This window comes from Zonotrichia leucophrys, chromosome 4 (genome assembly GCF_028769735.1).
Source record: "Zonotrichia leucophrys gambelii isolate GWCS_2022_RI chromosome 4, RI_Zleu_2.0, whole genome shotgun sequence".
Lineage (NCBI taxonomy): Eukaryota > Metazoa > Chordata > Aves > Passeriformes > Passerellidae > Zonotrichia > Zonotrichia leucophrys.
The window spans coordinates 20,511,289-20,524,167 of record NC_088173.1 but is presented as its reverse complement, the minus strand read 5'-3'; the positions used below and the strand labels follow the sequence as shown (position 1 = coordinate 20,524,167).

General features: G+C 40.8%; 1 protein-coding gene across 3 annotated transcripts in view; it reads left to right on the top strand.

The window, feature by feature from the left end:
* The first annotated feature begins 708 nt into the window (after nt 1-708).
* KLHL2 (kelch like family member 2) overlaps nt 709-12,879 on the top strand; it is a 53,618-nt gene continuing 41,447 nt past the window's right edge. For 2 of the 3 annotated variants that reach the window (XM_064710714.1, XM_064710715.1), the window contains exons 1-4: nt 709-872; nt 3,799-3,924; nt 8,097-8,203; nt 12,725-12,846. In XM_064710714.1, coding sequence (XP_064566784.1) covers nt 850-872; nt 3,799-3,924; nt 8,097-8,203; nt 12,725-12,846 — 378 coding nt within the window. In that variant the 5' untranslated portion in view covers nt 709-849. The remainder of the gene's footprint in view (nt 873-3,798; nt 3,925-8,096; nt 8,204-12,724; nt 12,847-12,879) is intronic. The other variant, XM_064710716.1, reaches the window with a different exon arrangement.

The following is a 12,879-nucleotide window of genomic DNA, read 5'->3' as shown; positions in this document are numbered from 1 at the left end:
GCAGGTCACAGGGAATTAGACCCTGTTCAACTCCTCCGTGCCGACGCCACTTCTGCTCTTCCTTTCGGCCCCTGCTCGAGCAGAAACCACCTGCATGAGCTGGTGCCGGGCCAGCTCCTTGGCTGGCCTGCCAAGAAGTTGCGATGTCCCTCATGGTGTGCACCTGCTGGTGGATTTTCTCACTGTCAGTCTCGCTGAGGAGACCTGGAACCGCTTTCATATTTAATTATTTTTTCCCCCGTGGGACAGAGCACCTGTGTGTCCCACGCGAGCACCCCAAGCCACCCTCGCTGGCGCTGAGGACACGCTGGCCCGGGCGCTCCGCGGGACGTGTGGCTGCGCAGGGTAGCTCCGGGTGTCGCTCTCCGACCCGCCCTGAACCGCCGCTTTCCTGGGAAACGGGAGACGCACACTTGGGCGCTGAACCCGACTCATCCCACTCGGAGGCCAGGCTTCTTTCAGCAAGGGCACCGGCGCCTCAGCCTCCTCTTCCTAAAGCCCCTGGCCGAGGCTGTCCCACCTCCAGGGCGGAAGACTCTGGCAAGGCGGGTACCGGAGGGTACCGGAGCCCCGGCCACCACCGCAGGAGGCGCCGCACAGGCCGAGCCGGGCCGGGCCGGGTCCCACCGCCGCCGCGCCTGCGCAGAGCGGCCCGTCCCCGCCGCGCCCTCCCGCGGGCGGGCACCCGGAAGCCGCAGCGCCGGCGGCTCCCGGCGGCGGCGGGGCTCGGCCGGGCGGGCGCAGCCGCTCCCCGCACCCCGCACCAGCGGCGGGGCAGCGCAGCTGGCATGGTGCTGGCGGCAGCTCGCCGCGCCCGCGTTGCACGGAGGAAGCCCGAGCGGAGCCGCGATGGAGATGCTGCTGCCGCCCGTGTGAGTGCGGCGGCGGCGGCGGGGCGGGCGGGGAGGCAGCCGGGCGGCCGGAGCCCGCCGGATCGGCGGTGCGGAGCGGATCGCTGAGCGGTCCGTGGGCTGGGGCGGCGGGGCGGGCCCGGCCGCGCTGCAGCGAGCGAAGGTGCCGCGACTCTCCGCACCCGGCCGGCCCCGCCGGGCCCCTCGGCACCGGGGGAGCGGTGCCTGCGGACGGGGCACGCTCGGAAGCGGCCGCGGGGCAGCGCCGGCGGGAGGGTCGTGTCGGCGACCTGGTGGCGGAACGGGTGCCCGCCCGGCCGGCTCTCCCTCGGGCAGCGCGGCGCTCGGAGATGCCCGGTCGTGCCGCTGCGGGCACCGTGCGGCGGGGGCAGCGGGCGCGGGGCTCCCGCGGGCGGGCAGCGCTGCCGGCACCCCCGCCCCATCGCCTTCCCGTGTGCCTTCCAGCCTGTGCGGACAGGCGGGCTTTTTCTCCCTCCTCCCCCTCACTCCTTCTGCTTCCTCCATATGTGGTCCCAAATTACTCCATGTTTGACTCAGCAGTCGTGCTTATCTCACTCCCGGTTTTCTGGTTATTTAGTTAAGCATCTTTTTTAGTGGCAGTGCCCAGGCGATGCATTCCAGGCAACCATCTCCAGCTGCACCTCAGCTGGCCTCCTCAGTCCTTTCACGGGCTCCGGTTCAGTGCTACTTCATCTTATGCCTTCGGTAGGTAGATTTCAGGCGTGATGTGCGTGAGGTTCTTGAGAACAAACTGAAAGAAACCAGTTGCAGACAGCTCTGGCCCTGTGGGTGAAATGGTAAGAGAGACCTCAGTACTTCAGGCAGACTGGCACTTAGCAAAACAGAAGGCGTATGACTGATGGTTTTGTAGGGTTCATTACCTTAAAACAAAGTCCCCCTTTGTGACAAACAAATGAAACTTCAGCAAATTAATTTATGCTTCATGTGAACTCCTCCATCTAATCCAGGTTGCTTGGCAGCTCTTTACGGACAACTCGATCACTTTTGTTTTCCTTGCATAGCTGTATTTGGTGTGTACACAGCCTGTATATATATGCAGATAAATAGATATCAATATCTGATGCATTGCTTTGGGATGTAGAAAGTTGCAATGAAAGTGTTCTATCTTGAACTTGATAGGTCAGTGGTATAATTAAAAGCTGGGTCTCTTGGTTATAGGTCTTTGGTGTTTTGAATGTTTTCTGCAGTCATTGATTTCTGTCTATAATTTTTTGGAATTCTGATCACAACATATGTCACATAATGTAGAAAAGTAACCTTCAGTCTAAAGGAGTTTGCTAGATAGAAAGTATTTTTTTTTTTACCTCTATGAACTAGCATATTTATGTGCTGAATAGCATGTAACTTGTTTGGGTTTTTTTTTTTGATTGATGCAGAATTCCTGTAATTTGTCCTTTTTCAGTAATGAAGTGTATAATTTTCAAAATTGAACATGAAACTTTTAATTCATATCAGTTTTGTGGTACACTCGAGTAAGCTGGTTGTAGTCAGAGTTCTGTGGATGGATGTTGCTTGGTTAGTTTTATGGAAACTTTTCACATTCTTTTGTTGCTTGATGCAGTTTTGTATTGCTTTGCTCCAAAATTTTGTAGCCAGTGTTGGGATAATGGAAAACAGAACCAGTTACTTGGCTTTGCACAATTGTAGTACGTGGAACTTAGAGTTCTAGGTTAAAATCTTAAATTATTGTTGGCTTTTTCTTTTAAATTCATTAGACATGCCCAATTAAAAAGTTTCAGGTATAGTAGAAGAGAGGTTGCAATTATGTGAGTCACAGAATATGCTCAGTTTGACTGTGCTTACCTAACGCTGGTAAGGCTGAATTTTCACTTGCAGTCAGATTGTTGATATACCAGGGTTTGTGGCCTGCCAAATGACTTCTCAGTGCCTTTGCTTATTTCCAGTTTAGCTGTTGAGGAATACAGTTACAATACTGTAGAATAAAGCATCACTGATGCTAAGCATTTTCTAAGTGCTACAGCAACACATTTTGCTTTGTAAGAACAACGTTGTGACTGTAAACAGGAAACTCATTGATTTGGTTTGGCATGAGAAGTCTGCTTGCTGTTTGGACTCTCCAAGTGACTGAGGAGTGTATATAATGATTTTTCTACAGAAGTTAATGTCTGTAGAACTTGGGTATGTCTTACAGAAAGAATTAATTGTAGCTAGATGTAATGATTTTTCACACTGCCTAGTTTTTCTCTTGTTATTTGGAGTGGGGTTTTGAGAGTAACAAAAATTAAAAGGCTGGTCGCTTATGTACATTATGGTTTTCAAAACATTGAGTGAATCTACAAAAGTACACAATTTTTCTGTCGCCCACTTCTTGTGCTGTGGCTAGGGAAAGCCTGGATAATTGCAGTAGTCAATGTGTGCTCTTCCTGTCAGAGGAGAACCAGGAGCTGTGTGAAACAGTAACTGAGGTCCTGGTAGAAGGGCAGAGAGGAGCTCTTACCTGACAGGCAGTGAAGGCAGTAAGAGACTTGGGTGATGGTTGCTGCATTCTGCCATTGATCTGTAGGGCACTAGGTGAAAAGTGCCCAAAACTCTGATTCTGCCCTCACTTCACAGCTTATTGGAAGTATTCTAGACTATTTCTCCACTAAATAAAATAATATTCACAAAACCAGAAAACATCCTCATGTTTTCTTTAATATAGATTAAAGTTAGCCTCTGACAATGTCACTACTATTAGTCACCAACTTACTACTTCCACTTCCATGGGAATTCTACCTATTCCCCTCCACCTTTGGTAATAAGGAAACTAAAATTGCTTGGAGTAAAGGAGAAGTTTCAAGTGCAAATCTTCTTCTCCCCGAGATGAAGGTGGCCGAAGTAAGAAGCAACAGCACTGGAGATTAGACAGAAGTATTAACTTTATTTTTTTCCTCTTTCTTTCCAGATGTACCAAACTTTGCCATCAGAAGCCCTTGGATCTGAAAGATGATAACACCGAAATTCACTGTCCTATTACAGTAAATCCATGGCACATGAAGAAAGCTTTTAAAGTTATGAATGAATTAAGAAGGTATGACTTCACTGTATACACCTGCCTGGAGTCCAAAGTTCATCTTTGCTTTCATTTGCATTCGTTAAGTTAATAATAATAGTTTGTTTATTAAGAACATGGAATTTCAGAAGTATAGCTGAGGAGAAGGATTAAATATACAATGAAGTGATAACTGAATAATAGCCATGTGATGATAACTGTAACGTATGCAGTATGTTTGTGCATTTCATAAGTTGGTCAAAACTAGTTTTGTGAGACTTGAAAAATACTTACAGGTTGTACTTAAGGAGTTACAGCTACTGATCTTCTCTTGTATGTATTTCATCTGTGACAAAAAGTGACTCTGGTTGAGCCTTCGGCTCTTTGTGTGCCCGTTGTTGATTTTTGTGGTAGGCTGTGAACCAGAAAAATATTAAAATTTTCTAGTCTGGAGACATAATTCACAGTATAAACCAACTGACTGCACATTTTCTTAGTTATCTTTTGCTTGTGCCCTGGGAGAAATTGATGAACTCCCAAATCAAATATTGGAAGTAACTTTTCTCAATAAAGTTTTGTAAGACTTTGAGGGATAATACCATCAGTTTCAGTGAAACTGGGAGGCTGATGCGGATGATGTTCTTAGCATCCATATTGATTTATGTTTTACATATGAGTAGGTGAAGTGATGTTGAAAACTGTGACAGCTGGTAATTAGAGCTCACAACTGAGCTCTGGAAATCAGGACTCACAGCTATCACTGATAGTAATTTAGTGCTACAACTTACAGCAACAATGGAGAAATTAAATAAATAAAAATACTTCTCTAGCAGAGACAGTAATGGAGGCTGTGAAAATCCTGTAGTTCTTTATTTCCTATATAAAATTAAAAATTGGAGAGGCTTCACCAGAAAGAAACACAGCAACTGATACCCTTTAAAAGTATGCCTCTGCCTTTGGCTTTTGCTGTTCCGTATAGATAAATCTTTAAAAGTGTGTGCTGGATAGACTGACACTTGTTGCTTCACCTAATTTATGCCATTGGCTTTTTCAAGTGTCCCAGTAACCAGATGCAGTGTCTCAAGGAGTGTAACAGAGCCTGGCTAGAGCCAGTAGCAATGACTTCCTAAGGATGAGCAAGAGTTTACATGGAGGAAGTTCCCCAGAATTTATCTTAACAATAGTTTTGGAAGTTAGAAACCTTACCTGCATTTTGCTGTGTTTTAAGTAAAAGATTCACAGTCTTCCAGCAGAGTGCATTTTTGAAGCCCATGGATTATTTTCAGAATATACTTTAGTTTCCATGGTTACCTAAATTCAAATTGCTGTAGAAGCAATTTGAGCAATTTTGCCTTGCATGTATAAATACTTAAAGTTTGAACAGGAGCTGTGCCATATAACCTCAACTAGTTGCCATTTAGTAAGGTACACCAACAATATTTACAATTTAAGCTGAATACAGCTTTTAAGATGGTAAGTGGTAATTAAATAAAATTATAAACCTTTCTACTGCATTCATTTGTTTGAAATAATAAACAGAAAATCTTAAAAATTTTTCAGACTTCATTGCTCTAAACAAAGATCTAATATTAATCCAGTAATTTTTTTTTTATTTAGATTCAACTTTAAAAATATAGTGAATCTCAGTGCTTTTCATTAATGTAGCACAAACAGGTATTTGCCCGAGGTATACTCTCCAGGAAGTGAATAGTTAGTGAAAAAATAATTTGCTTAAGCATCTAAATACATTTGGTTTTGAATGCTTAAGTCTCTGTGCTTATGTTAAATTTTTGGCTGCTGTCAGGTTGTCTGGCTCTAGTAGCTTGTTAATGAGTTTTTATGTGCCTTCAAATTTTGACAAATTTTAGCAATTTTGTCCTTTATATTTTTTGTCATTTCATTGCTCAGCATCACCTCAACACTGAATAGAAAGCTCATTAGGAAAACTAATTAGTTCTTGACATGTGACAAAATTACACTCTGATGCCTATCTTTTCACTTTATTATAATTTGCTTTTATCACAAAGGAATTTGATGTTACCTATATTTATCAAAATTCTTGTTCTTACAAACAAGACTTTACCAAAACCTTTTGAAGATGGGGGTAATGAAAACTTTCTCTGTATGAACCAGTGAAGAATAGCCTGCAAGCTGGTAAACAGTTGCTCAGTTATTCTTAAATGCATACTTGCTTAACCCCCTTTTTATCATTTTCCATACCCTGATGGTTTATCCCCCACAATTCTGTTCATTCAGTCACTCTATATAAGCAAATTGGTACAATACCACTTCAGAACACAGCCTTTTCTAAAATAAATTGATGGCCCTCATGAAATGAAGGTGCTGAGTTGCTGTGGAAGCCACAAGATGCTTGCAGCAGAGTACATGATTAAGTTTTTAAGCTCGTTTCTGCAGTAGTTTCTCTGGTTTGTCAGCTCTGTAGTAGCTCAGAGCATATTCATTCACCTGATGCAGTTCCAGACTAGAGGTGTTACTCTGTCTGTGTGTGTGCCATGTAATTAGTAACCCTAGTTGTGCATTGATGTAATCTGTTTCTTCTGGCTTCGTTGTTACCTTTAGTATTTCTGTGCAACTAAGTATAAAACTTCTTGTTCCTGTTGTCAGGTTAAGTGCAGGTGTCTGATAAAGCTGGGTATCTGATGCCCTTTTATGTGTAGCTTTCTGTTTCCATTTTTTTATAATAAATGTAATGGTTGTTTCAAGATCCTCTGAATTGTGTGTTTTGTCTGGTACAGTCATTACATTGTACATATTGTTTGATGATAACTATATTGCAAGCTAAATTTATGAGATTTACATAGTTGCTGTAGGTATTAAGAGTTGAAAGCAGAAAGATAATTGTCAGGATTGCAATATGGCCCCAAAGGTTACTTGTGGCCACCAAAAGTTTTGGTGTGTGACCTCTGCAAAGCCACCTTACTAGAGTCTGGGCTCATAAATTTGGATAATTGCAGAACTGAGAGATGAGAGTTTTCTTTTGGACTGAGGTGAATATCTGAGCAGTTTGGCTGAGAGCTCTAGTTCTGCCCAAGCAAAATGCAGCTGCTCACCTGACTTTGCTACAACTCAGTGTGGTAGTTGCAAACTATCTAAAAATCTTCATTATGTATTCGGGAAGGGTAAAAAATTATCTTTTTGATGGTACTGAGAATAGAAATCACTAGACTGGTGTACAGCTCTAGGAATCCCTAAGGAATTCCACCCCTAAGGAATGTGTTCTCTTAAGTCGTGCTTTTCCCTCTTCCCTCTGTTGCCATGGGTCTGAGTTTTGTGGATTCCATACTACCTCCACAGGGACAGTGCTAGCATGAACAGGAAGGAAGAGGTGACTGTAACCCTTAGTTAGAAGCTGTGAAGTTGCAGCCTTTGTGTCGTGGTGTGTTTTTCTTTTTTTCCCCCCTCTCCTTTTTCAGTCTAGAACATTGGATTATAAGGGTTTAAGTGGAAGAGGTATAGCCAATAGCTGTAAACTGTGTTAGAAACACCTGTGTTTCTAATGGTTATGAGATGTTACTTTATTGCAACTGAATGGGGAGGAAATATGTTACAGTCACAAAGGACAAGAATACAAATGCTTATAATGAAGATACAAAGTCAGTCAAGATACGAAGTTGACCATAATAAATTCTAAACTGTTCAGACTGGAAAAAATAATTGCTATTGTGTGCATGGGCTGAATATGAAAAATGCTTGGAAAACAGTGAATATAGAGAAGATTGAGTAGTGGATTTGTGCAATTAAGTAGGCATAAGTTTTCAGTGTAATGTAATACAGGCACCTCCGTTGAAATTTGGATTCTTTGTTGTCTGTAAAGCCTTGTTTCTTATGTAATTTTTTTTTAGTGCTTGTGTATATTAAATTCTGTTTTTCAAAGGAGCCCAGACTTCCAGAGAGAATGTTTATAAATTGGGCTGATACAAATTATGGTTATTCAATGCAGAAAACTTCTGTGCAATGAATCACAATTCAGTTGTTTGATTTTTAAACAGTTTTGTGTACCCAAGCCCCATCCCTAATCTGATTGAGTAACAGCCATGTGGTTGTGTAACACATTTAAAAACAATGCTTCAACAACATTGTCTGCCTGCCTCTTTTGATGGCATGGGAAAAGAAATTGTGTATGATATAATATATACTTTTCTGTTGTAGTTCACTTATGTGAAATTGCCTTCTCTGATATTTCTAAATAGTCAAAACTTGCTGTGTGATGTGACGATAGTAGCTGAAGACATGGAAATTGCAGCGCATAGAGTTGTGTTAGCCGCCTGCAGCCCCTACTTCCATGCCATGTTTACAGGTACCAAATGTTTCAATACTTACTATGTTGCAATCCAGTCTAACTGTATAAAGAATAAATTTTCATGACTTTTGCTTTTTAGGATCTAATTTGATTTTTAGATAAGCCAATAGGAACATCTGGGATTCTTAATGATTTTTTTTTTGCAGTCTAAGGACATACTGTCAACGTAGCCTTTGTTAGCATGATGAATGCTTTAAAAAGTCTCCTTAATTAAAAAACAAATTAGATGTTAAGTAAGCCAGCGATAGTCAAGTTGTTATACCCTTTAAGCCTCTAGTAATCTCACTTGTCCAAAAGAAGGTTAAAATAACTTTCATGTGAATTTTGGAGTAAATTATGTCCTTTAAAAACTAGTGCTTCTACATTCTTCAGCCCATGAGTGCTCTAGGCTCTTAGTAGATATGAAAGCTTTCTGTGGCTTTGGCAGCCTATAGCTGGAGTGCATGTTTCAGTATTTTTAGGGTAATTCTCCATGACATATGTACTCTGCATCATTGCCACTACTTTTCTGTACAGGCTTGATTTGACTTCTGCTCACTCCATGCTGGCCAAGTTACTGCTTTACTGCTAGAGCGGGAATGCTGAAGGCTTGCAAGGCTAAGATAGGTTCAGGTTTATAGGAGCCTCCAGCTGAAATTTCTGTGCTGTGGGCTTAATTCCATCATGGTTACAAATCACATTGAAATAATGTGAAATTCTGTGCCAAAGTAAGAATGCTACTAAATGCATGTTAAAATTAACTTCTGAGGTTTTGTCTGTTCATCCTGAAATCTTGTGCCAGCTTTGTAGTTAATGTCAACTGTCTGAAATTAAAAGACTTCTCTGTAATCCATTGCTTCTGACCACCAGCTCAGATGCAGGTAGAAATGTGACTCTTGGCCTGCCCATATGCAAACAGATTGGTGTTTTAATAATTTTAATTGTATGCAACAAGATGGATGAAATTTGAAATGTTCTTGTGTTCTGGCGAAGCAGCTGAGCATTCTAGATTTTATAGGCAAATATTTTGACATATTCAAGGCCAGAAGTAGAGTAACTTCTACAAGAACGCTTTAAAATTGCTTGTAAAATTAAATATCTTTTCCTCAAGCAGTTCTTTTAGTTTGCATTTGTGGTTGAGGCAAACATTGTGGGTGACTGATAAATTCTTTCTTCATTTTTACTGCTGTCTATAAAATTAGAATAAAAAAGGCTGCTTCTACAGTTCCTTTTTATCACCTTAGTAGCAGAGAAATGCAAGCCTCTTATGTTAGTTCTGTATTAAAGACTAGCTGTTGTTGACTATCACATTGCAAGTACTCTTTGCTCAGCATATAGCTTTTTATTATGTCTTCTGTGATTAAGACATTTCTGCTTGCCCTGACTGCCCTTTCTGTGAAGAAGTTTATTACCCATTCAGAGTGCCAGTGCAGCAGTGTCTGTAGCTGCTCTCCAGATGGAATTACTGAAATCTTCCCTTTTAAGTTTTTTAACTTGTTTTATGTTTTTAAATGTAGGCGTTCTTTAGCCCCAGTGGTGCAGGAGGTGGGAACACTCACTTGAGTAATGGGTGTGAAGTGTTTAACTAATATATCTGTGGTGAGGTTTGTGTAGTTGGTGAGCCAAATAGGTGGGAGCTTAAATAGAATTCAGCTGTGGCTTTAAGAGTTATCAGCAGATTTTTTGCTAGGCTTATATGTTGCTTACAGCATGGCCCAGCTGTGGTATTGGTGCATTTCAGCCATTCCCCACACAAAAATTCTTGAATTTCATTGTGATTGTTCTCTCCATGAAGCCTGGAATCCACACTTCCTAGATGGATTTTTATTCTCATTCAGTAATCTGCAAGTTCAAATAAGCAAATTTGATCCCTTAACCAGCCACAACCAAAGGGAGAAGTATCTTCTATCCAGAATAAAACACTGATTGAAAAGACAGTGGTAAAAATTGCACTCTTATCTTTAGGGTTACTTCTTGAATAGAAATTAGAAGCTTATATTTAAACATGTGTTTGCAGGTTGATTCCATCATTCTCTGAGTCATTAAATATTACTGCAGTGCAGGCTGGGATATGGCACTAACTGGGTTCAAACTCTCTGCCTGTTAGTTTTTTTTTTTCCTTTTCCTCATTTGTACTTGTAATGGTAGCCCTAATAATTACCAGGAAAGAAAAATTTACTGTTTTAAAGTTACAAAATGTAGTAAGTTAGTAACAATTATCCCATGAAGAGATGGGGAAGAGAGTCTCTGCTATTTAATCTATGTTAATAGGAATTCTTTTGTCTTATACAGTGGAATTATTTAGAAATATAATTTAAATCTACCAAAATGTTTAGAGGAATTGAATATAAAGCATCAGAGAAGGGACTCTTCAGTGGCTATAGGGGCTGACTTCAGATAAGGATGATGATGGCAGTTATCCTTAGGGATTTACCTGCTCTCTTCACTTCCATTCTCCATTTGTAAAATTATTGGGTAATAAAAATAAAAAAGAAGAAAAAGGCCTTCTTTGCATTACTTTGTGAGGAACCATGTAAGCTTTTTAGATAGCCCCTTTGTAGCCCCGTAGTATCTTCAGCTTAGCTGTTGCTTTGCTGCTGCTGCTTGGGAGGTTGGATCAGCTCAGTGCTTTCTTTCAGTTCATGATATTCTTTCCTGTCACTAAGAACTCTATGGAGACATGGTGGTGCTGCTTCCCAGTCATAAACTGAGCTCTTCAGCAGGTTGAATTCTAGACTGAGCCTGCCTGCTGAGTGCATCTCTGATCTCCTCTATATGATCTAGCAAACAGGTATGGGTTGATCTAGAATTGTAGTAGGATTGCATGTGTGGTTCACATGAAAGTTGGAAGCAAGTATTTTTGGGATTATTTTGGTTGGGTGTTTTTTTGTTATTGTTGTTTGGGTGTGGGGTGTTTTGGTTTGGTTTTCTTTTTCTTGTTCAGGGTTTTTTATTTTTATATTCTGGGCCTGGTTTTTAAATAGAGAAGGTGCCTATCCATGACTCTAAAAGCCTTGACACAAAATCTGAAAACAAATCTAATGTGCTTGCAGAATATCAAAATCTGCTCTCCCACACACGCAATTTTCCCAGAGGACCACCTCCACAGCAGCTTGCATAATAAATAAGTTGCAGCTTACATGCTCTGAAGATCAATAGGTTTAATCTGTGTCAAAGTAGAAGCAGGAACTTGGAATACAGGGCCCTGCAGGGTTCTGCAGTCATCCTTCAGAGATGTAGGGGAATGTTTCAGAAGTGCAGGTGAAAGGAGAAAGTTCTGTGGGAGCTGGATTTTGCTGGTTTTTATGTCTTTCGAACTCCCTGCCACTTAAAGGGTTGATTTGCAATGCCATTCTTTACCCTTCAGCTCAAAAAAAGGTATGGTGCCATGAATAGTGGTGACAGATTTGTCAGTGATGATCTCTTTGCTGAAAGCACTGGGTAAAATGCATTGTTTGACACTAACCCTGGAGACCAGAGGGTAACAAACAATGAAAATGTGTATGACTTCATAAAAAAATATCTGCAATGGTTAGCATGTTTTTGTTCACTTCTCCATCCTATCTGCTTTTCTTGTTGTATACATTAAATTTCTTATATCACCAATACCCTTATCTCTAGATGTCTATGCCCAAGAGAAAGAAATTATATCCTGTACAGAAGAATAAGAAACTCATATATTCAGAGATTGGGATATACTCTTCCAAAGTGAAATTTTATATATCTTCCAACATCACTTTTGTAGTTCATGTTTTGTTTCTCAGTGAAAGTCAGTGCAAGAAGGTTTAAAGGTCTGAGATTACCTGATCTGGAAGTCATATAGAAGATTATAGTCATTACTTCAAAAAATATATTTGGATAATTATTTCAGCCATAAAGAAAATATTGCACTTTGAGAAACATCATATTTTAGAAGGTGGAAGATATTTTGCAGGCCTTTCTATGAAGATGGGTTGTGGCATATGGCCAACATGTCAGCCTCCACAAAATGAGATCCAACAAGTTTTCCCTTGCTTACCATTTTATCTTAGCTTGAGCTGTTAAATTGGAGCTGCAAAAGAGGTGAATTCACCAAGGGAATAATAAGTAGGCAAGGAAAGAAATATGTATGTTAATTCTTCTGTGGGGACATAACTTTTCTTATTTAAATAAATTTACTCTGGACTGTGTTTGGTATGCTCCTTCAGTTAAGAAGTTAATAAAGCTAGAGTATTTTAATATCTTGCTTTCCCAGCAAAATGTTTTTGTATGCATTTGAAGTGTCATATTTAGGTCTGATAACAATATTTTCCTGATACTTTACACTGGAAAAAATAGGTCACCTGCGCTAAAAGTATTAACCCAGGTAGCATTTGCGTGATGACAACAAAACCTTCCTTCCTCATTGGAGGAAGGAAGGAAAGGAAGAAATTAAATTATTAGTGTCGAAGTTTTTCTGCTATCACAACTGTTCATACACAAAATTTCTGCTGCTGTTAAACTTCTACATTCATGCTGTATTTTTATCTTATTTACTTGATTAATAAACTGTATTTGTAGGTGAGATGAGTGAAAGCCGAGCAAAAAAAGTTCGAATAAAGGAAGTTGATGGCTGGACTCTAAGGATGCTTATTGATTATATTTACACTGCTGAAATTCAAGTTACAGAAGAAAATGTGCAGGTAAGAGTGAGAATATTTTCTGCAACAAATGAG